At 36.5% G+C, this 24,734-nt stretch overlaps 1 protein-coding gene across 3 annotated transcripts; it reads right to left on the reverse strand.

Moving 5' to 3' along the window:
* Positions 1–911: 911 nt before the first annotated feature.
* Positions 912–20,695, reverse strand: LOC107724407 (dnaJ homolog subfamily B member 6-like). 3 transcript variants are annotated; one of them, XM_016533331.1, is made up of 11 exons: positions 20,382–20,695; positions 16,695–16,773; positions 16,362–16,482; positions 14,600–14,709; positions 14,134–14,187; positions 13,946–14,059; positions 11,526–11,651; positions 11,293–11,440; positions 11,000–11,070; positions 1,651–1,797; positions 912–1,038 (listed from the first exon to the last, which is right to left on the reverse strand). In XM_016533331.1, exons 3-11 carry the CDS (start codon positions 16,424–16,426, stop codon positions 938–940), a joined length of 936 nt encoding a protein of 311 aa, XP_016388817.1. In that variant the 5' UTR covers positions 16,427–16,482; positions 16,695–16,773; positions 20,382–20,695; the 3' UTR covers positions 912–937. The 3 variants fall into 3 exon arrangements, with proteins under 3 accessions (XP_016388817.1, XP_016388816.1, XP_016388815.1); XM_016533330.1 differs by lacking the exon at positions 16,695–16,773; XM_016533329.1 differs by lacking the exon at positions 16,695–16,773 and having other exon boundaries at positions 20,386–20,694.
* Positions 20,696–24,734: the final 4,039 nt, after the last annotated feature.

Consider the following 24,734-nt stretch of genomic DNA (forward strand, 5'->3'; position numbering starts at 1 on the left):
TAAAATTAAAGCCATGCTGCCAGTTCTGAAAGGACATACCATATCTGCAGTTTTCTCTGAAATATTGATACAGTACTTAAGACTGGATCAAAAGGCAGACTGGTGAAAACATGTTCTTTCACATTGGTGAATGAATAATTCACCTTTTTCTCCCTTGTCTTTCTCTCTTTCCATTCTTGGTGCACTAGTCCGACCAGTTCTATGTTCCCTCATCAACCTGTCTCTTATTTGTCACCTCTATAGTTATGCTTTTAAGCATCTTTTACATATCATGTCAATCCTGAGTTTGTGCTCCATCATTTAATACAAAATGTATAAAGCACCAAATGGACGGCAAACACACAAACTTAAAAATGCCTCACTTTTATGTTTATAATGAATTATTTTCTTCATTAAAATTATATCAAAGTGCTGAAAACAGACATGTGAGTAATCTAAACATAATTTTACAAATTAATGAAGAGGTCTGTTTAGTGTTTTAAAACATGAATAAATGTATTTCAGTTGGGTTTAATTATCCTATGAGTGATGTGTTTAGGCTCTCTCTCGAATTGTCTGTTTTCAATAATACAACAGTGCAGGGGAATGTCCTACAACATGCTTAAAACCATGAATTAAGTAAGTACAGAAGACAGTGTGATTGCTTTTTACACATTAAATCAGGACAATGAAAGATCATTTGCATTACATGCATGGTGATGCATGACTTTGAATGCAACATGTCAAAGCAGAACATAAAAAAATAAACTTTCTATGTACTCTATTTAAAAAGAATAATTTGAGCATGTGTGACTATCTAATATGCATGTCTTTATATATCTCCTCAGTTTTTAGAAAATGAACAGTAAAAACAACACAAAAATGTATGTGTGTGTATATATATATATATATATATATATATATATATATATATACAGTATATATATTGCAAATAATGTTAGAACCACACTCCAATCCGAGGAGCCATTCTTGGCATCCGCTTCTTTTTGGTGTCTGATTCCTTCAGCAATAGTTTCTTTCTCCTGGTGTCAAAAATCCCTACAAAAATGAAAGTGATTTACTATGAGGAAATTTGATGAGCTTTGACGTTCATTAATACAACAAAAAAGAACCAAAACAACTTGATTAATATTTGAAAACATCCTTCTAATTGTTATAGACATTAACTGTGGCTCACAGAAGAGAAGAATTCAATCACATTAAACCATTAACTCCACTGGAATTTCTTTGTTGGAACCCTTAATGGAAATTCATTTCCAGATACTGTTGAGTGCTTGAACCAGTCAAAAGCAAGTTGTATTAGTTATAAAAGTTGCCTGCTGAAATAAATTTCATGAGCAAGCAGACGCCACCTCCGCCACGCTGACAAATCTTTAATATCTGACTCACTCATGCAACCTTGAAAAATACAAAACTGAATATACAGGTGCATCTCAATAAATTAGAATGTCGTGGAAAAGTTCATTTATTTCAGTAATTCAACTCAAATTGTGAAACTCGTGTATTAAATAAATGCAATGCACACAGACTGAAGTAGTTTAAGTCTTTGGTTCTTTTAATTGTGATGATAATCAACACTGCATGAAACTGCTCTGCTCCTCTGATCCTGGTCTCTATCCTACAGGCACAGGATCCAGCTAGGACACAAACCTCTGGCAAGATTCTGCAGGCCTCTGTCCTCCTCCTCCTCCTCTGAAGGGTTCTGGGCCACATTTCGGAGGTAACGGTTGTATGGGGCAGCGCCAGTGAGGGCATTCTGTCTGCGGCTTTCCTCCAATGCATTGTCATCAGAAATACCTGTGAGCAAGACAAGACACAGCTCAGATGAATTTGCATGAAATGTTGATGACCTTTTTATCTATTTTTATTATTATTTCACTTTTGCTGATTTGTGCATGCACTTTGAATGCATAGCCTGATATAATTCAGTCTTTGGAATATAGACTGGCCACATGTTTGGAGTATGGCAACATTCATAAATACTCATCATACTCATAAACATGTACAATTAAAGTTACTCTGACTCTGTCAGTCTCCTTGCAGGTTTAATTTCACTTATATAATGCATATCAGTGTCCCATATCTGTGTATTGACGAGACAATAATTGTGTATACACTATACACTTTTACTGTGTTCTATCTAGTGTATGAATTTGATAAGTTTATTTTGGAGTCTGATAGCCCTATCCTCTCCACTATGGAAGAAAAGCTGTGACTGTTGAGGTTTGAAGTGCATTTCTGTGGCTAGTAGTACAGACAAACCCAAACAGAATTGATGTTGCGTTTGCTGGAACGCAGTGTTTGTGTAAGCACAGGCTCTGCTGTGATCTTTGGGCAGTTATTTATTTATTTCGAATCTGACATCATCCATTTTGCTTCAGGGCATCAATTCCTTCTCATATTTTTCTGCATTGTTTATGAGAAAAAGTAGGCAGAGGGCTTAAACACAAATAGAAAAACATCATTTTTGTATGACATCAGTGTAACAACAAGACAAAACTATGCAAAGTGTACTCCATCTTAATAATCTGTGATGATAATATTCAATGCACAATCAATCATTTAGTCAACCTTCATGAATTATGTTAATTTAATCACTGCAACTTATTGTACCGCATAAAACAGACAAATGATATGGAACATTAGCAGTTTATAATAAATAAATTGGGTTTAATGTTTCATTCATGTGAAATATATGTCAGTGCTCACCTAGAAACATAAAACAAACATGATCAGGTTGGTTATTATTGAATTCCTGTCATGTCCAAAAAGCATATAAATCAGGAATATTGCTTGTTTTGGAAAGACACAATCATTATAATAGTAATACTCTTATAGTGCTTTAACATTCTTTTCTACGTTCCTTCCTCCTGAAAGCTTGTTTAATGCCAAACTACCTCTAGTCAGAGCTGATTGCATTTATGTACTCCGCTTGAACAGTTTCTGCTTCTAGACAAATGTTGTGAGATTGAAACTAAAAATCTGACATTTGAAATAAAAAGTAAATAAAAAATACTTCACTTGTTTCAGCTGACCTTATTCCTTTGCCACTTCACTGCTTAATTCCCTAAATGATATTACAAAACAAGTTGATTCCAAAGTTATATGATATAAAACGGTATTAAGATCTGTATGTTCTATATTGGATTTACCCTGACTTATTTCATTTTGATTTGAAAATGTGTTCTTCATTTCACTGATAATACTCTTGTGTGGTTGCAGTGTGCTTCTTTTATTATTATTATTTTTCACAAAATCTTAATTTTTAGTTTGTTCTTATTTGGTTTCACACAGAAGTCAAACTTTTGACTATCATTATAAAGTCTGGTCAAATTTTAAGTTTATTCTGACCACTAATCATCCAGGCAGACAGAAAGAGACAGTCTGGCTGAGAAATAAAATGATCATTTACCATTTGTTTTGCTTCATACAATAATAACAGTGCTATTATTATAAAAAAATGGAAATGAGCTGAAAATGTATAAAGAAATTGTGATAAGAAAGTCAAAATTATAAGAAGTAATGTACACGACACAGGGGAAGTCATGGCCAAATGGTTAGAGAGTCGGACTCGTAACCCAAAGGTTGCGGGTTCGAGTCTCGTACCGGCAGGGATTGTAGGTGGGGGGAGTGAATGTACAGCGCTCTCTCCCACCTTCAATACCACAACTGAGGTGCCCTTGAGCAAGGCACCGAACCCCCAACTGCTCCCCGGGCGCTGCCGCAGCAAAAAATGGCTGCCCTCTGCTCCGGGTGTGTGATCACGGTGTGTGTGTGTTCTGCTGTGTGTGTGCACTTTGGATGGGATAAATGCAGAGCACTAATTCCGAGTATGGGTCACCATACTTGGCCACATGTCACGTCACACTTATATATCTTACTATCAACTGCCTCTAACTCTGATGTCTTTTAAAGATTTGAATCCATGAAGCTTAAATACTTCTGCAAATCCAGTGATTAATTGTTCTTGTTGCAGCTCAGATATCAATGCAACCACAAATTAAGTTTATTTCTTAGCATCTTAGGCTGCGTTTACACTTGGCATTAACATGCGACCGGTATCCGGATGTTGTCCACATACACATTGAAAAGACAAGTGTAAACGCGCTTCTGATCGGAATGTTATCCGATCAGCGTGTCCTGCTCCAGAGGTAGTCGAGGACGCATTGTGATCGGATCTCAGTGTAATGTAAACGCAATCCAGCCATCGTGTCTGCATTCGCAGGTCGACATCACGCAAAACGCCGCCCCCTCTGGCGAACTGTCAGAAAAAAGATGGAGAACACCCGTGTGGAGACTAGTGAGACTCCTACACTTAGGCTATCTTTGATTTGTAAAATGTCCCGCGACTGAAAATGCTTTTCAAAAAAAAAAACACCACTTCAGGTTGACTTTGCAGACTTATTTAAATATTGCGCGGGAAAGACAGATCCGATCGGTTATCCAGATAGAAAAGTTGATGTTGCCAAGTGTAAACGCGCCGTGTTCTGATTGACTAATGATCCGATCTGCTTGATCGGATCACGGTGATCGCATGTTAATGCCAAGTGTAAACGCAGCCGTAGCAAGGTGACATTTTCATTTGGGATTAAGTAGCAGAACTGGTAACGCTACCATATTGTCCCCTCTCAATTACAATTCATATCACACATAACCTGCCATTTACAGACACTTGTGCATCACCCCACAAACACACAAAAGTGTATGAGAAGACTGTAAAAGAAAAAGTTTAAATAGCTCCTAAAGCACTCCTTGCCTGACACCCACCCACTTTCCCCATAATCGCGATGCATTCATTCATATTTCATGTGGAACGCGTTTATTGTGATTAGTCATGTAAATAGATTGAGATTTCTTTATTCTTTTCGCGTGTTAATTTACATTTATATTGAATTAGCGTACGGAATAGGGGCTCGGAAGAGAGAAAAGAGAGGCTGATTATGCGTGCAGATTATGGGCACATCTCATGGCTATTGTGTTGTGTAATTAAAGGGGAGAGAGGAGAAGAAAAGGGACAGATGCTGCTTCTCAAACTACCGGACCTTTTTTCATCTCCGGAATAGGCCTGCGTCTGCTGCAACACCCTCCTCCACCTACCAACAACCCCCCAAAGAAAAGATGAAAAATAGAATACATTTAGAAGACAAGCCACAAGCCTTTACCACATCTCTTGTTGTCTGACGGACCCTCTTACTTGAGCTTGCAGAAAAGAATCACCGTGACCCAAACCACAACAACAGCTGCCTAAGGTGACAATGGGAAATGTCACTGTTTGTACTATGGATCCTCTAAAAGCTTTTAACATCAACAAGTTAATTACTTTAAATGATAACAGACGCAGAACAATATAAGGGATATATGCAACCCTGGAGCACAAAACCAGTCTTAAGTCACACAGGTATATTTGTAGCAATAGCCAACAATACATTGCATGGGTCAAAATGATTTAAATAATCATTTTTTATTAAATTAATAATTTGTAATTTAATTAAATAATAATTACATTTTTCTTTTATGCCAAAAATCATTAGGGTATTAAGTAAAGACCATATTTCATGAAGATATTTTGTAAATTTCCTACCGTAAATATAGCCTATTTCAACTTAATTTTTGATTAGTAATATGCATTGCTAAGGACTTCTCAAAATATATATATATATATATTTTTTTTTTTGCACCCTCAGATTCCAGATTTTCAAATTATTGTATCTCAGCCAAATATTATCCTATCTTAACAAACTACACATCAATGGATAGCGTATTTATTCAGCTTTCTGATGTATAAATCTCAATTTAAAAAAAAAAGGCCCTTATAACTGGTTTTGTGGTCCAGGGTCACATATATTAAAAGAAAGAAAATTGTGTCATCATTTACTCACCCTCATGTCATTCCAAACCCATGTGATGTGTGATTTCTTTAAAAGAAAATCTTTTGAAAAATATTGGTAGCACATATTTAATAATAATAATAATAATAATGGTTGTTATTATTATTATGCCTATTATTATTATCTTTTGTGTTCAGAAGAAGAAAGAATGCCATACAGGTTTGGAACAACATGAGGGTGTATAAATCATGACCAAAAATAATTATTTTTTTATGTCATAACTATAACTTTTATATGTATACAACTATACTATACTCTTTTTATTTGGATAATCTTGGATTATTACCATTCAATGTTGTGGAAAAGAGGACCATTTCAATAAGATAGTTGGTTGCTAAATATTAATTCTTCTGAATGTAGATAGCCTACCTTGTTAGCTGTTGCAGTTTCAGTCATGTAGCCTACATTTATGTATATCTGTAAATGTCTGCTGCATGATGTTTTACACAGAGAAAAGTTCATGTGTTGGATAATACATAGCCTACATCATATTTAGTTTCTTAGCCTATTGTCAAAAAACATGGCATATTCCTATATATAACTTGGGACAGGAACTTCAAACTAGCATGTGAGCAAAGGACCTCCTTCAGACTTTCTAGTATAGCATACTAATCAAAATTTGCTCTTCTATCTCTATCCTGAGCTTTTTTCATCCCTGACAGAGAAAAAGAAAGAAACAGATAAAGGATCAGTAGAGGGGGAAATGGCAAAAGAGAATGACACAAAATGAAAGATGAAGGAAAAGATATAGATGAGAGAACGTGACACAGAAGAGTCCCAATCGTCGGCACAAAGCGTAACGAGCCTGGTCAAACAGAGACAAAAGCAGCTCGCGCAAGTCTCAATTTCCGCGCGTATGATTGGACGTGTTATTACCGCGAGGTCGCCGCGGTGACCCCGTAAACTCGCAGTCTATTACCGAAGGCGCATTTCCATACAAACGCACGCATTCAGATGCTTTTCTGAAATGCATCCGAGCAAATCATGGCGCGGTGTCTAAATCCCAGTCAGGGACTATACGTGGAAAATAAGTGTCCCGTTCACTAGCTCCCAGCAGAGTGAAAACCCTTGGCGTTAAGGTTTCTCTTCCTCGTCGAGCTTTGAATAACAAGCAGCGTTTATTCGTCCATGAAAGGCAGCGGAGAGATCATATCTAGCCTTTTAAATATGAAGGGGGAAATAAAGAAATGAAATAGAGAGCTGCCTGGTGTATTCAAGAAGGAGGGGGATTGATTCAAGGTGGGGCTTTATTGTTTGAAAGCGTCCTTGCTTTCAGATCAGTATATTAAGCTATTATATGGCGGTTACCCCGGTGATAAGACAGGAAATGTTTTAATCCTTTATCATTTAATTACTTTCAGTGGCGAAATAAATATTTTGCCTGGAAACAATAAAAAACTGTACTAAATGCAACCTTTTAATAAATATTAAGCATTTTCTCTGTTCAAATATCAGTTTTTCTTTAATTACATGGTGTGTTTCAAAGACGTGCCTTATTTAAGCTGCAAATAGCATAAACTCTCATGTGTTTGAGGTTTAAGGTGACATTGACAATAATTCTTTTAGTTTTCTCAAAGGTGCACTTAGTATTTTTCCTTGTTAAAAAGGTTATACACATTTAGAAATTAGTTGTATTTTTAAATACCACACGTATTTCAGTAGCAAAAAAATAAAATACACGGAGCAGGTCCCCTTATGGATGAAGTCACATGACCAGCTGAATACTACTAGCTTTATCTTGGTATCCTGATGTTAATGGACACTGTTGCTCACAGAATGAATAATGGTTGACAGTGAATAGAGCATGTTTTCAGTGGCTGGAGAAAACAACCACAACAAGATACATGAAAAACAAACAACAACAAAAAGGATGGCCATCACTGAGAAAATTAGTCTCTGAGGAAAAGGCTGGGACTGTTTCAAAAAAAAAAAAAAAATCATTCACAAAGCCAGGAAAGTGAGCAGCCCCATCTTTAAATGAGACCAAAGTCAACAGCAAACACTTGCCACCGTTCTGACGTTCTGATAGCATCTCAACAGGCCCTAACAGAAACCCAGAGCTGGCCTCATATTTTTCTCTTGCGTCACTCCTATCTTTACCATCTTTCATAAGCCTTGGGAGGACAGCAGTAAAACACGAGGGAAACACTCTTCCTCAGGCTTTGGATGTTTTCAGCTTCCGGTTTCATCACAGTTGTGGATCATTTTGATCAAATTTGGATCATTCATCAAAGAAAGAGACAAGGAAAAAATGGAGGAAGGAAATGAATGTCTATTTTTGTCTTCATTGACTTGTCTGTCTATATATAGTCTATTTTTGTGGCTTGCTTTCATTTGTAGACAACAGTATATAATTTGTTTTCTTACTGGGATGGCTTAGAAAAATCCACATGTAAAAATTACACATTACATTTAGTGTGTTTGTGATATTTTTAAGCCATAAAGTACAAAATAGCCTACTGTAAACATGTTCACAGCTAAAAGGTGTTATGCTCTGTTTTATTATTTTGTAAAGTCCTTGTAAAAGGTCAGTCATGTGTTACACCTTGTGTGTTAAATGTTTTTGTTAAATTCATCTTTATAAAATTGTAAGCCTATTTTGCGCATCAAAGACGTTTTGATATCACTGAAGAAATGGCGCCCTCTAGCGCTGCAATGTCATTATAGATTAGACACTACCTTTGCGTTTCAGTGGACAATATGTGGTGGAAATTACACCGCTCCAGAAAAGGTTAACAGCCCTTCAACGTACATTCATCATTAGCAAATGTCAAATCTATTTTGCTATTACTAAAGGACAAGGCAAGACTGGAAATGGAAGAGGGTGTTCGTGTAACATTTAGACTACAGGGGGCGCCAGTGGACAACAAATCAGAAAACAGAACGCTCTACACCAGGGTTGCCCAATCCTGTTCCTGGAGATCTACCTACCTGCAGAGTTCAGCTTCAACTCTGATCTAACACACCTGTCTTAATCATCAAGTACTCCTGAATATCTGAAGTAGCTGGTTAAGGTGTGTTTGAACAGGGTTAGAGTTGAACAGGATAGAACAGGTCTACATATATATATATAATCTTTAAGATATATATCTAAATAATATATATTATCTTTTAAGATTGATTAATTTAGGGTGAAAAAAATATTTAATTTTCAGTTTTCAATATAATTTTAAAGATAGATTTCATCAAAATACAAAGGAAAGGGAGGTAGGTTTTGCATAAATCAATATCTGCTCATGTTCAGCACAACACACACACTCACACGTTTACTTAGCTATCTAAATGGGGACATTACATAGACTTCTATTGTTTTTATATACAGATAGTTATACACTTTTTAACCTAAACCCACCCCTACCCCTCACAGAAAACTTTCTGCATTTTTACAAAAAAAAAACAAAAAAAACTTTGTTTACTTTATTTTTATACCAGTTTTACAAATGAGAACGTCCCCAAATGGAGGTTTTTGGCGATTTTGTCAGGGTTTTGCTCACTTCTGGGTACAAATTTGTCCCCAAAATATGGTTAAGCAGGTACACACACGCACAAGATATTTCATTATAATAGTGAGGACATTTGGGCCTCGCAAATGCATTTTAAAAGAATCATTAGCTTTGTTTATTTAAAATAGTGAGGTCAGTATTTATTAAATATTTTATTTATTACTGATTTATATCTAAAAATTTAACAAAATTCTTAAAAATGCTTCAAAGACCAGTGTAGAATAAATTGTTTGAAAAAAAAAAAAAAAAAAAGTGTAGAGGAAATCAATTACACCTTTGCTGCGTCTCAGTTCCCATCTTGTAATCACCTGCACTGTGTGTGTAAGGTCATCATAAAAAGAGTGTCTGTAGTGCTAAATCTTTACATTTACAAAAGGATCCAATTGTCATCCTGGCATTTCCTGATTTGGTTATAAAATACATAATCATAATTCATTATGGGTTAATGCTAGCTTATGTGTTCTCAGTCTTGAGGATTGATGCTATTTACATCAATATGAGAAGGACAAGGTTTGGATAAATGAACATCTGCTGAGGCTTTGAGCTTATCACATCATGGCTGTCAAAGACTGCAGGAGCAAGTGATCATTACATATACTTGCAGTTAATCAAAGGTGAAATCTTATCTGTGTGTTTCCTTAAATCAACATTGTAGAGCAAACCAAATAAACCCGCTTAAGTATGTGCACATGCATGTGTGAATATTTTAGAAGCTAGTGGAAACAATAAGATGATGTAAAAGCAGATTAAAAGGCAATGTTTTACTCATTTTAATTTTGTAAGTGCTGTAATGAGACACATCAGCCAAGCAAAAAAACACACCTACACAAATTATAGGCACGTTTTCTAAAAACCACCGCAAAGAAACTGTGAGTGCAACATTCCAAACAGGTGAAAGTGAGATTTATTGAACCTGAAACTTTGTCCATCTTCGCTTTTTGTCTTACAAAGAACAAAATGTCCAGCATATAAAGTCACACAATATATATTCTTAATAATGGAAAGGTCTCAGGTTATGCAACAGTTTGGTGTGAAGCCAAATGATAAAGTATTTTATAAACAGCTTAATATTATAAACAACTGGTGGCTCCTAACATTGGTTAGATCATATTAAATATTTCATAGTGTAGAGGTTAAGACTTCAACATTTGAACAGTTGAATGGCTCTACAGCAGAAAGCAGAAACAACCTGTTAAGCTCCAGTTTCAATCAGGCAATAAGCACTTATGGATGAAAGAACAGCCATCAGCTGACGGAAAGGAATGAAGTGCGCTTGTTAAAACTGAGGTCTCCTGTTTTTGTGAGGAATAAATGGTCCCCGTCTCCCAAAAAAAGAAAAGAAAAAAACACATTGGAATGAGAGTTCACCCTGTTTAGGTCTGCGATTCACTGCACAGAGGGTAACAGCACCACCTAAAAGCTCACATCACATGGATGCATCACGTGACCTACTCTTGGCTTGCTGACTGGTGGAGAGCAGGTGTTTTAGTAGCCATCAGCCTGGTTGGGAGGGTTGGTTATGTTTAGGAATGTTTGGGTTAAAATGTTTTGAATGTTCATCTGCAGAGTTCAGAGATCACTTGTCCAGTCGGAGAAGTTGGACCTTACCATTGACTGTGAGAGATTTGAGCTGACCGTCCTCCTCAACCTCCACTCTCTCTTGACCGTTCTCTACAATACTGTGATGACACAAAAGTTAGCTGTAGAGTGAGCTGACATTAACTGTACAATTATTACCATAGATAGTAGTTAAGGCTTAGTCAAATAAGCATCAGTTTATGAGCCTTTTGCATAGATATGTAGTGACTGAAGAATATGCAAAAGCGGTATTGTGTAATATGCTTGAAGTTGTGAATCACTATTCAAACAGTTAGAGGCCGTTACAGAATGTTTTTCGGTACCGTTTGGTGGTGATCCTCTTTCCATTGATGAATTTGGTGGATGTAGAGACAGAGCGGAAGTTTCCCATTCCACCACCACCACCCCCAAATGAGGAGGAGGAAAACGAGGTGAAGCCCCCCCCACCCATTGGGCCAAACGGGGTGAAACCTACAGAAATGACAATGATGATGATGATGGTTTAAATACACAATTATGTATTTTTCACTAGCTACACACACACACATTAACAAACCTGCGTCAAACCCAGAAAAGGGGGAACCAAATGGAGAAAACCCAGGAAAGAATGAACCTGTCGTCCTGCTCCTGCTAACACCCCTGTGACGCCGCCCACCGAAGAAATCTTCAAAGGGGTCATCAGCTAAATCAAAAGAAAAAAGAGCTTAGTGAAAAACAATGTCATGGCTGTACATGTAAAATATGTTCGAATAAATTGGTCCCACAAGTACAATTTATCTACTACTGAACATAACTACTGGATAATAGATTTACATGCTTGACAGACAGACCACTGAAACATTCACCAACAGCATAATATTGCATTACAGAACTAAAGAAAGCATTTACAACATCTAAACATGGACACAGTGAAAGGGGGAAATCTGCCATCTTTTATTCTTCCATTAAAAACGAGACTCCTGATATAAAGTCCAAGGGTGACATAAAATGGTTTAATTACTTTAAAAAAAAGAAAAGAAAAGAAAATCGTAATTAAAACGCAAATAATAATGATATCATGAACAAATTAATATCAAAACTACTCCAGATTTCTGTTTTTTTTTTTTTTATGTTTGAAAACAAGCAGCATTGTCAATTCACAGCAGAAATACCAGATGAAATATCCTACTCAATATGGGAGACCTTAGAATATTGTGTTAGACATTAGGGGACCTTTCGAGTCAAAAAGGTCTTGGCTAAAAAAGGTCACCAGTTTGATCTATCTGCTTGTTTTAGTCACAAAATACCATCTATTGGCCAACTCTAGCCTTTTGCCACTCAGAGTAAGGTTAAACTTGAGAGCTGGCTGTCAAACAATACGTGTGTTATAAGAGAGAGAAACTCCCTGGAGCCGCATGCATTGCTCATGTCTCATTGATCCTTTCATGCAGAGATCAAACCCACAAGTTTTCCGTTTCAGGCTTTTAATAAATTTGCACATTTTATTTTTCCCTTTTCGGTTCATGGAAATACTAGGTTGATGGGGGCTTCACAGGTCTATTTTTATTCATCCACATAATTTCAGGACCAGTGTTGCAATGTAGCATTATGCCTGCTGAAACATGTCTAGATCAATGCTTCTCCATTTTCAGACACTCAGCACCTTCATATGAACTTTTGAATCTCCTTCAAGCAGTTTGATTTGGCAGGCAGAACCACACCTGATATCTTCACACACACACACAGTGTGACTGTTATTCTAACCCACCCCCAACCTTGTCATGGCTACATAAACAAATAAACATCAATGACCTTCCATCGTCAAGGATGGTCTTCCTGAAACATTCCAATTTGAAACGCAGAGGAACATACATATATGCACACATAAACATTTTTCTCTCTCCATAGCGGCCTCGAGCTATTAGCCATTCCCTTTCTCTTGCTGCTCTTTTATTCGGAAGCTATTTCTGAGAACATTCCTAGTGGATGATGCACAGTCTCTTCTCGTCTCACTTGCTGGTCTGAGCGACCCTCGCCATATTTAGAGTGCCTGTATGTTTTACACACATGCCGTTCAGCCATTTGCTCCCAGCAGTTAGAGTCAGTGGGCAGCACTTTAGTGTTTCACAGATGACTAATATGTGTTATGTGTGATCAACTCTACAACACTATTTTCACCAGTTAATGAATTCCTATATCAGCTTTCATGCTTTTAAGAGCTTATTCAACATATCAAATTAGTTCACCCAAAAATGAAAATTCAGCCATCGTTTACTCTGCCTTGTTTCACTCCAAACCTTTTGTTATTTTATCTGTGGAAATACTTTTTTTTTTTTTTTTTTTAAATCTACACATACTTTTTCTCCCCCCCCACAATTATGGCAATTTATAGTGACTGCAGTCTGTTAAGCTCTAAAAAGATATTTATATTAAGCCATTATTCATGGATAATCCTCAGAAGACTTGGAATGTAGCAAACAAGTCATATGGACTACTTTCATGGTGCTTTTATGTCCTTGACATCCTGTGATTGTTGTATAGTCGTAATAATTCTATACAGGTGTAAAATTATTGAATGTATACATACAGACATATAAAATGTAAAACAGCCCTTTCAGTAAAGTGTGAAAATTTCCCATAATACACACCCATGTTAAGAGCACATTTTTAGTGAACAAAATAATTATGGTAGATTAACAGAAAGCTAATCATCTAATGAACCCAAGCTCCAATAATTTCATGCAAAACCTAATTATAACTCAAACCACATCATTACTGTCACAGAGACTCTGTGAGAGATTAAATGACCTTCATTTCCTCTTTTTGGGAATTTAGTTCTAATTTTTAACACTCCTGTTTTCACTGGCAAAAGCCTCTTTATTCAGAAATGATGCAGGTTAAACGTGGTTTTGCTATTAAAAACTCTATACGGTCTTCTTTTTCTATTCCATGTGTACTTTTTGTTATTTAATCAGTTTAACTTACTTATGTACCTACCAAAGAAACCTGCAAAATCTGCAAATGGATCTCGGCCTCCAAAGAATTCCCTGAAGACATCATCTGGATTTCGGAACGTGAATCCACCCATGAAATCCTCATCATAATGGCCTCCTTTTAAACAAGTAATGATTAGAGGAAAACCAAATTTTCAACCGATAACATAAATCAGGAATAACTTTACTTACCTCTATGAGATAGGCCTTCTTTACCATATTTATCATACTGTCTCCGTTTGTTTTCTGTATGAAAGAAAAATGTGGCAAATGTAACTGGCCATTTTTTAACAGAAATTTTGGTTTGTAAAGATGTAATCCACAGTGTGACCTTTGTCAAATTCCATCCTATTCTGAGGACAAGCACTATACCTCAATATGTTTAAAACATTCATGAATTAAGGCTTTCAACTACTGACAGCCTTATGAGACTGATCATAGATCTATCTGGGTACAGCTTTTTATGTTTTATGCTGTTTTTACCTGCATGAAGTAAATATCTCATGGCATGGGACATTCATTCCACAACAATTCTTTAATATTAGTATAATAAGTTAGTATTGTAATTTAAAATATATTAATTCTCAAAAATTAACATGGCATCATATTAAAAAAAAATTTAAATTAAATATATATATATATATATAAATAGTAGTACCATCTGACAGGACTTCATATGCCTCGGAGATCTCTTTGAACATTTTGTCTGCCTGTTCTTTGTTGTTTGGGTTTTTGTCTGGATGCCACTTCAGTGCTTTTTTTCTGTACCTGTAAAACACACATACCCAAACCCTCATTAAAACAAGATTTCTTAAGTGTGGAAAGACAACACAAAAGACAGGGCATTCTTAGTATATCTGACAACATTCCTTCAAGTTTAAAAGTACAGCAAATATGAGGGTCATTATATACAATAATATACACTGTCAACTAAAATAAATATGAGCAATATCACACAAGTACCTGTGTGATATCGCTATATATCAGCATGGCTGTGATTCGGCCATAGGCATGATTTGTTATCATCTATTAACTGCCAATGCCAACTTGAGATCTGAATCCATGGCGGAAGGAAGTAGTTCTGCTTACAAAATGTTAAGACACTCCGTGGTTGTTTCTTATTTTTTAAAACACTTGTGCCGTCAAACTATTGTATAAACGGCCTCGTACATATGGCCAAATCACAGCCATGGTGATATAGAGTGATATAACATGACTACTCATATATATATCAACCTGTCTTCATGGCAGAAAAGTGGTATTTAGTGTAAAAATATTTTTTTTTACACATGTATAGTACAGACTTAAAATTATTTTGTTATAGGCTAAACATGTTTTAAGACATAGGGCCAGATTTACTAACAGCTTGCACCAGCGCAAACAGTCTTTTGGCGTTAAAATTGTATTGTCAGGATTTACTAAATACGCGCAGTGAAGAATTAGTGCTGAAAAGCCATGGACACAGTTATATTTGTGCCTGACCTTATTGAATATGCATTTGTAGGAGTTTGCGCTGCTCTTGGTAGATTGCGCTGGTCATTATGGAAATGTGCGCATTTTCAGTAAATCACACACAGAATTTTCCCTCCCATCAGCGCTTTTATGGAATTGCATGCACTCTAATGCTAATTTGCCCCGTTCAGTAAATCTGGCCCATAATATGTAAATCGACAGTTCAAGGAGACTCATTTTTCGTTGTAAAGTACTCCACGGTCCTCATTCATGATGCTAACACATCACTGCATTACAAAGTCATGCACCTCTGAACAACTACTTTCAATACAGGTCATGCTGCACAATACGACTTCTGTAGGTGTAGCAACAGGTCAGCATCTCTACACACTAGGTCCGAGTCAGCGATACACATCCAGCCAGCAGCACACAGCAGGGTCAATGGCCTAAACCAAACACTCCATACACTAGGGGATTTGTCCTTTGCACATCTTTTATTAGTGTTTGCCTTCCATAGCTCTGTGCTTTAGAAATTCCCCCCTTTACCATGAGCAAATTCAGTGACCTACAGAATCAGGATTCAATAGACATTTGCTTACTTGACAAACAAAGGACAAAACAGCCTTTCCAGGGGGGCAGTAGATGAATAAGGCATAGGGTATAAGGACCCAATGTGTCTAAACACCACTAAAAGCTGTATGCTCCCTGTCTACCCACAAACTCCAATCCCTTTCTCCTTGTTATTAAAATGAAGGGCCGATGTTTTTTTTTTTCGTTTTAAACAGAGAACATCAGAAGCGAGGAATTGAGACAAACACACATTAATAGAGACAAGGAGCAAAGAGCAGAGAAGTCTCACATGGACAGTATCAACTAACCCCTGTGCTGCACAATCACTGTTATCATTACTGCTCTACTATGTCCCGTGTGTAAAAATAGATGCCCATGACAGGACACAGAGTACTTACGCTTTCTTTATATCGTCATGGGATGCATTTTGTGTCACACCCAGGATCTCGTAATAATCCCCCATGGCTCAGGTTTTGGGTTTCCACTCCTCTGGATGAGGATCAATTTTCAGCAGTGGCCCTGGAAAGAAAAAGAAGTGAGAGATCTAGTTAAAGAAGACGTAAAAGGGGATAATAAACAGAGGGTGTGTTTTGGTAGTTATGTGGGTGGGTGGCTACTGTGACAGACAACCTCGAAACACCAACGCATCATGTGAAAGTATGGTTCCACTTTACATTTCATACATAAAAGCATTTATCAGGAACTGGCTGATTCATGATTGTATTTGTTACCCATATAACGTTTCAGTTTGCTTTTGGGGAATATTGTACAATCTTCTTATCGACATAATCCATCCTTTTCTGGTTCAAGCTAAATAAGATACAAAAATGGTAAATATACAAAATAAACAAACCATTTTCAAATCAGTTTACAGACGTTCTCACACTATTTACTGTATATAACCTATATTTCACCTAACACCTACAAGCCATTTTTAAAGCCGGTTTCTTTGAATCATCTCAGATCGAAGCATCTTATCGTGAAGAACAAAATGTCAACTGCTTCCGGGAACAATCAGGGACCAAATAGCCAGTTCCTGTAGCTTTCCAGCTGGATCTCACTGGTGTTATTTATATCTGCAGTGTCCTTCAGGACAGGCTCAGAGGTGATCATGGCATAGCACTGGCTTTCCTCTGCATTGTAATAGCTGGAATAAACTACACAACCTAAAATCAATACATTTAGTTCACCCAATAGTTGAGTAGATCACCCAAAAATAAAAATAAAAATTCCTCAAAATGAATTTACTCTCATGCCATCCAAGATGCAGATGAGTTTATTACAGATTCTGAAAAATTTTGCATTACATCACTTGCTCACCAATGGAGCAGTGAATGGGTGCCATCAGAATGAGAGTTCAAACAGATGATCAATGACTGCAAATAGGGGCAATGTATTCCACCCTTAATTTAATATGTACAACAAAAACAACTCAGTCTTTTGCGCAATGCTCTGTTTGCATTTATTTCCCTTTAGCTGAATGCAAGATAACATTTGTTCAAAATGAATGTCCATTGCTCGCTGCTCAAAGGGATAAATAACGCTTACCAAGGCACTGAAAAACACAACATGATTTGTATTGCCATTATTTAAACCTTGGAGCTTAACAACAGAAAGGAAGGTTATATCATATACCTGTAGGCCAGTCCAGCACACTCAAATTTCACAACAATGTTAGGCAATGTTTAGTCTCTAAGAAACATCTACTGTACAAATGGCACACACAAAAAATAAACACGGAACACTTATAACCATTAAGACAATTTAAATTTGAAAATCTGTTTCTGTGGAAAAAAAAAAAGATTGTTTTTTATTATTATTTATGTGCTGATTTTAGGGTATAATCTGAGGAATTCTGTGGAATGGATTTAAATTTGGAAACCTGTGTTAAGAGAAGCGTGCTGTTGGTAACTAAAAGCACAATCAAATTAGAAAAATTATTTACCGAATGGACAAAACAAAAGGGCGGTAGATATGCAGAATTTTGTCAGTGACTGATGACCCAGTTTCTGCAGCAGATGCAAATTTCCTTTTCACTGGTAACAGGACATAATCTTAATACTCACAATACACCGGCACTATTTCATCTGCTCTCTTTAACCACCACTAGATCATTAAGTGCTTTTCTTTTAAACCACACCTTCTGCCCCACAGCCAACATCCCTGACTCACAGCTCCAGTCAATCTGGTTAACCTTTTTGAGACAGCCTCTTCATGGAAACACATTTTAAGCAACAGTCCTCTCTTGATCATCATCATCATCTTTCTTCTATCTTCTTCCAAATCTCTGTTGAACATTCCTTAGCTACTTGTCATGAAACAGCAGTCAGGGCAAGCTCACAAATGTGTGAACAGATGTGAAATGGCTGCTGAATTCTCTGGAGCTTGTTTTCTGGCTTCTCATAGTGGCACTAAAAGGAGGCTGTCAGTTCAGCTCACAGCAGATCACTTGACTGCAATAACTTGCACCAAATCTGACCACTGCTCAGCCAGTTTTGTTAGCGGAAACTGGTTCAGTGGTTTAAAAGGCTAAATTAGACTTCTACATGTAAAGAGGTGCACATGAGGAACGGTCCTAAAAGTAAGCGAGTATGATAGGATCAGGATGTAGGTGTGTTTACAGAGATGCTTGGAGGCAAGAGCAGATAAGCAGATTAAATAGCTGGATTTGTTGGCCAGGTGTTGCCATTATAATTACAATACAATCTGCCAATGTGGCCATTTGCTTTCTTTTATTTTTCCTTCTATGAGAACTCAGGAGGAGACACTATTTGACAGAGCATGTGTTTGTCAATGTGACTAACAGTTGAGGCACTGCTACCTAGGACAATGGAAATCATTATTTGGCAAAAGTGTGTGACAAAGGCAAAACCTACACTGGGCACCTTTGAAAGCATTGATCTCTTTGAGGCACATTGACAGCACAGATAACAAAAGGGACATTTTGTTGGTTCACTTGATAATGAAGGCCATCACATCTTACGCCATTTTATAGCATCAATAAACTGACTTATGCTACCCCAGTTATCTATTTTACCCCCTGATTAAGGTGAAAAGAATTTAACAACTTTTCTCCAACTTTAATTTTGAAAGGTAGTATATCATTTTAAGTAAAGCCATTCTAAACTAGCTACTGTCCTTAATGCACAACACTACACTCTACTGAAATGTAAGAATTATGTATTTAGCTGTCAACTGTGGATCTCATAATAAATGAAACTGAGACCTTATTAAGCATGCCTAAATATGAAAATGTGTTAGTTTGAAATTGCAGACCAAAACCTCAAAGACAAACAGACCATAGTTCACAAAATGTCACCCTGGAGCACAAAACCAGTCATAAGTCGCTGGGGTATATTTGTAGCAATAGCGAAAAATACACTGTATGGGTCAAAATGATAAATTTTTCTTTTATGCCAAAAATCTTTAGGATATTAAGTAAAGATCATGTTCCATTAAGATATTCTGTAAATATCCTACTGTAAATATATAAAAACTTACTTTTTGATTAGTAATATGCGTTGCTAAGGATTTAATTTGGACAACTTTACAGGCGATTCTCTCAATATTTTGATTTTTTTTTTTTTTTTTGCACCCTCAGATTCCAAATAGTTGTATCTCGGCCAAGTATTGTCCTAACCTAACAAAAAGCTTATTTATTCAGCTTTCAGATGATGATAAATCTCAATTTCAAAAAAATTACCCTTATGACTGGTTTTGTGGTCCTCGGTCACAAAAAAAATCAACAATGTATTTAATTTAAAGAAACAAATCAAGCTCATTGTCATTCTTTCAATATAAGAATGCTAGCTCAACTACCACATCTGTTATATAGCAGATGAGCTTAAGAAAGAGAAACACTAGTACTTCCTACTAAAAGTGAAAGCCGAGATGACCTCAGGTAACGCTACTTTCGACAAACACAGGAGTCCACTGCCATGCATGAACAGCCTTCAGATCATTTTCTAGATTTTTCCCAGTCCTTATGTTGTTCTACATGGAAGTGATTGAAGGGCAATGTGATCTCTTTAAGTTTGTGTATAATTTCTATAAACACCATCAGAACTAATCGTGGAAACAATCTCCACCACACGTAGCCTATCAGATTCATATGACATTTGATTGACACAAGATTACAGGTGTGATCAGACGCAGAAACTAATAGAAAGTCAAGCCAGCTTCAAATCGTTTCACATGCATGCGTCAGTTTACACACATAAATAAAAGAAATCATTTGACAACTGAACGTAGCACTGATCATTTTCCATCAAATTTTCGCAGTTACTGAACTTATAGGGGAGCGCGCCAAGGATGCTGTCTGGGTAGGCAGCTGACTAGGTTTTGAGACACTGACTGTAAATGTTTTTCATCTCCTTTTCATAGCCAAACGAAACATCTTTAACCAACTTTAAACTCACCAACCTTATGTAACGGAGACAAATGTCCTTATCCCGCTGCTTTTTTCGGACCTCCGCTGAGTATCTCAAAGATAAGGTCGAGTTTCTTTATTTGTAATAGTACCCCTGAAGGAATTCTTCTGTTTGGTCCGAAGTCTGTCCGTTTATAAAATAGGCTCAGGTGATCAGAACAAGCTCCCTGGGTGACAGACAGGGATGAGCAGATGTGTGACTCTTACTGAGATGTCGCTAGTGTTCTCCAACAATCCGCCGACCTGATTCTAGTGCAGCTTCGTCACTTCCTGTTACCCAAACAGCTGAAGGAGATTGCTCAATAAGTGCGATGTGTCAGCTAGCTAATGGTTTTGTAACATGGGGAAATGTCAAAAGACTTCTTGAGGGAAACAGATTCATTTTATATATGTTTCAGCAGATCTGTGCATTACGCTATAGACCGAAGGCAAATATTTACATAATCCATTAAAGAAAATAAATCTTTTTTTTTTTTTTGTAAAACTAATATCTATCTGCATATAATCAGAAGACACAAGTTGAGGTTCGTGAAGGCCATGCTCTTGAGGTCCTGTGAAGTAGAAAGTGAAAGTGCAGCTTCACCTTTACAGGTGGAGGAAAGGGTGAGGTCAGGAGAGGTGTGATCTGTGACCGCTCTCTCTGGGTGTGTGTCTGAAACCAGCTCTCTCAGTCACCAGAACTCCATTTTTAATTAGCTAGATTCTAGAACAAATCCATATGAGCTTTTTGTGCTTACCATGCACATTATTTAGTGACTGCAATGTGTAATTAACCGCTCCTTCAAATGCAATTTTTATTTTTATTTATGGGCTATTATAGGTACAGGCAGATATTGTTTATGATTCCTTCAGAATTCAACCAAATGATTGCATCTTAGTAGACAGGATGTGATGCAGGCATTGGATTCTTGTTGCCTTTACCTCTCCTGCTGCCGCCTGTGAAGGTCTGGACTGGAGGTTGAAGATAAGGAATAAGGATGATTATTCATGAGTGAGTCCTGGTTTTTTTTTTTGGCGAAAGAATGTTCCAAAAAGCTTGTTCTGGAATTTGATTCAGGACTTGATTCAGACATTCAGACAGACCCATGTTAGAACTGGTTAAGAGAGCATTATGCTATTTCATACAGACGTAAAAAGTCAGAAGAATGTATTGAAAGAACATCTGGTAAGGCTGCATTCTATTAAAGAATGTTAGTGTGTGAAAGTGCAGCGGAATCCCTTTGGTTTCATTCTGTTCCCCTGAGTATCGTACTAAAAATGGCTTAAAATAAGTAGATAATTATTTTTATTTGTTAGTTGAAATGCTTTATTATGTTCTTATTACACAATAATTGTGGAAACACTCATACTTTTAAATCTAATAACATTTCATATTTGAACAGGGGCATAACATACACTTCAAACAGTAAAAACAGTATAATGATATCAGATAAATTACAAAATTAGCCTACTAAAACAGACAAATTTCTCAAGCTGCATAGGAATCTTCAGAAGTGAAACATTCAGAAAAGTATTCAACTATAGTGACCGTGTAATGTAGACATGTGCACCTGTATCATGTCATATTTCTCATTTAACATATATTGGGAGACATGTTATTACTGACAAGGTGAAGAGAGATAAAAAAAATCTTGTACAAATACTGCGTGAACATTAAAAGATGTAGACATAGATTTTTAGCTACAGCTTTAAAGCTGTGTTCTGTATACTATTATCTAGGAAGCATGTGTTGCATTTCCAAGTATTGGCCAGCAGATGGTGAACATTTCTTTCTTTTGATCATGTATCCATTTAACCACGCTATTATAGTGCACTATTAGCCAGTGAGATAATACCAATATGTGTATTTTCCAATATCAATGATTCAGTTAGACTCTTATCTTGTAATAACAGAGGTCTTGGTTTATAAATGCTGCATATTAAAACTGATACAAAAGTTCTTTCTAGTTGTGTCAAGTTGTGTCAAAAAACCTCCACAGGGAGGCACACTTGGTCTTCTAAAGAAGTAGTAAACGAATTTCTCTGTTCATCTTTATATGCGGTGTCCTGACATTTTATCCTACCCCTCAGATTGTCCTACCAGGGTTTACTGCGCATGCGCACATCAATATTGCGTTGTATCCGCATTACTGTAAGGGTAGGTTTAGGGTTGGGGTAGGTGTAGACTTTAATAAAACACAATCTAATAGGTAGAAAAAAATTATTTATTGTTGGTTTCCTGTAGCTGTATCCATTATAGCTACAATCGCGAATATAACACATAATTACTGTATTTGCCTTACTGTAAGGGTAGGTTTAGGGTTGGGGTAGGTGTAGACGTTAATGAACCATAATTTTACAGGTAGCATTTTTCGTTGTCGAGGTAACACAATCTGACAGGGTAGACAAATCGACAGAACAGCGGCTGTTGATTTTTATTTAGAAATTAAGTTAACTGTAATCATGTTACTGTCAAATTTATCTATCTATCTATTCAGATGTGTGGAAAATCAGGTTATGTGACAAAAAAACAAAACAAAAAAAAAACACCCCAGGTGAATAAGGGTAAAAAAAAAAAGTAACTACCGTAATTACATTAAGAATGGCTAACATTTGTTGTATTTCAAGTTTTCTGAAGTGTTTAAATATGCAAATTGCACATAATATAATTAAATATGCTCGAATTTGTATACATTTCCAGAACAAAAATCTGTACATTGGATATAGCTAGGTTCATAATTCTTGTTTCATTTTGTAGACATATTAGAGTCAAAGGTTTTTACAGAGGGGATGCAGGATATCCCTTTTATCACTCAATTTTTTATGAATAAAATGTTGTATAATTAATTATACATGAGCAAACCCATCTGTAAAAACCTTCAGAATATGGATAGGAATAAAACTCTCAAATTTATGGAAGTGCTACTGAAGTAGGAGTTTCTGTACACTGACAAAGAGAAATTATATATTTAAATTAAATTATAGATTTAATACGTTTCACAAAACACGATTTCTTTAACACAACTCAAGATTAAGCGATCTTTTCCCTCCCTTTAATAAAAGCAATCAGACCCTGTTAAACATAAAGGGTTTTATAAAACCCATTAATTGTTCCTAATGAATTCTCTGAAATGAAATCTTTAAGCTTTCATATTCTGGTGTGAAATGACTTGACCCTAAATGCAATAATAACATTTCTAAAAGCTATATAAAATACCTTTGGTATATCTTTGCACGTGGATGTGATTGATGACCAGAGGCATTAAGTTTGCGAGCTATAATCCATTATAAGGTAATAGGCCCAAATAAATCTCCCCATAATTAAGACCAATCCTTCATAGCTATAGCACAAGTTGGTTTTTTAAGACCCAATTACCCCCGTCTGAGATTGCTGCTAAAATGCTGGAGATTTGGTCAGAGAGGGAGGAGTCTAAGGCGGAGGCTGGCAGAATATATGGAGATGATCCAAGGAAGAATAAAAAGTTCCCCATGCTCTCCAGCCATCTCTTGCTCTCATAGCAGGACCCTATTAGATTTATGTCAAACGCACACACCCTTAATTTATGTCGTACAGATCATGCATTTGTGGTCTCGACTAGCCTCCTTTCTTGTTCCATCACTGGATGTTTCTTTAATTATATGTCAAAGGCCTTAAAACTCAAAATGAAATTCTCATCCCACAGTTGTTTCTTAAATATATTCCATTTTAACAAAAGATGCTGATAGCTCCAGTGCAAATAAAAACTCAAAACATATTTAATCATTGCCATACACTCTGATACATAGATTGAACACCTGTCTTTGTCATTCAAAAAATCATTCAGGGCACATACACTTAAAGTCGGTAAACGCACATCTTCACACAAACTTTGCTTGTCCTTTCTCATCACCAACATCAAGACAAACTCTACACATCAGTGTTTGTAAACAATCAGATATTCAGCACCTGTGTGAAGTCATATATTCTCATTTAACAGATGTTGGGAGACAGGTTATTACTGACAAGGTGAAGAGAGAAATTAAAAGTCTTGTACAGATGCTGAACGTGAACATTAAAAGATGTAGACAAATACATATTCACATATCCATCATCATCAGCTCTCTGCCAACCAACCAACCAACATGTCCTTACAGCCATGCTGAACCCAGTGAAGTAGCAGCAAAAAAGGCAACCAGAGGATGCTGACAGGAAATACTTCAATCCTCTTCAGTTTACTGAATTGTTCTGTGCTACAGCAGATGTTGGAGTAGTGTCCAGTACACAGGCCTTGGCTTTGAAGTCACACTTTTCCTTCACTCATCAATTTGACTTATTAAAGATCTCCCCTTGAACCACTTGAATGTCCTCAAAGTCTGTTTTTAT

Source organism: Sinocyclocheilus rhinocerous, unplaced genomic scaffold, assembly GCF_001515625.1.
Source record: "Sinocyclocheilus rhinocerous isolate Xijiao unplaced genomic scaffold, SAMN03320098_v1.1 scaffold245, whole genome shotgun sequence".
In the NCBI taxonomy this organism is placed as follows: Eukaryota; Metazoa; Chordata; class Actinopteri; order Cypriniformes; family Cyprinidae; genus Sinocyclocheilus; species Sinocyclocheilus rhinocerous.

Bases quoted from the DNA above. Each gene is read 5' to 3' on its own strand.
- LOC107724407 (XM_016533330.1), bottom strand. From the start codon at position 16,426: ATGGGGGATTATTACGAGATCCTGGGTGTGACACAAAATGCATCCCAT. The intron at 11,441-11,525 runs GTTTGTTAATGT...TCATTTCTGTAG, and splicing joins CTTTTCTGGGTTTGACGCAG to GTTTCACCCCGTTTGGCCCA. The intron at 11,071-11,292 runs GTACCGAAAAAC...GTGTCATCACAG, and splicing joins AAGAGGATCACCACCAAACG to TATTGTAGAGAACGGTCAAG.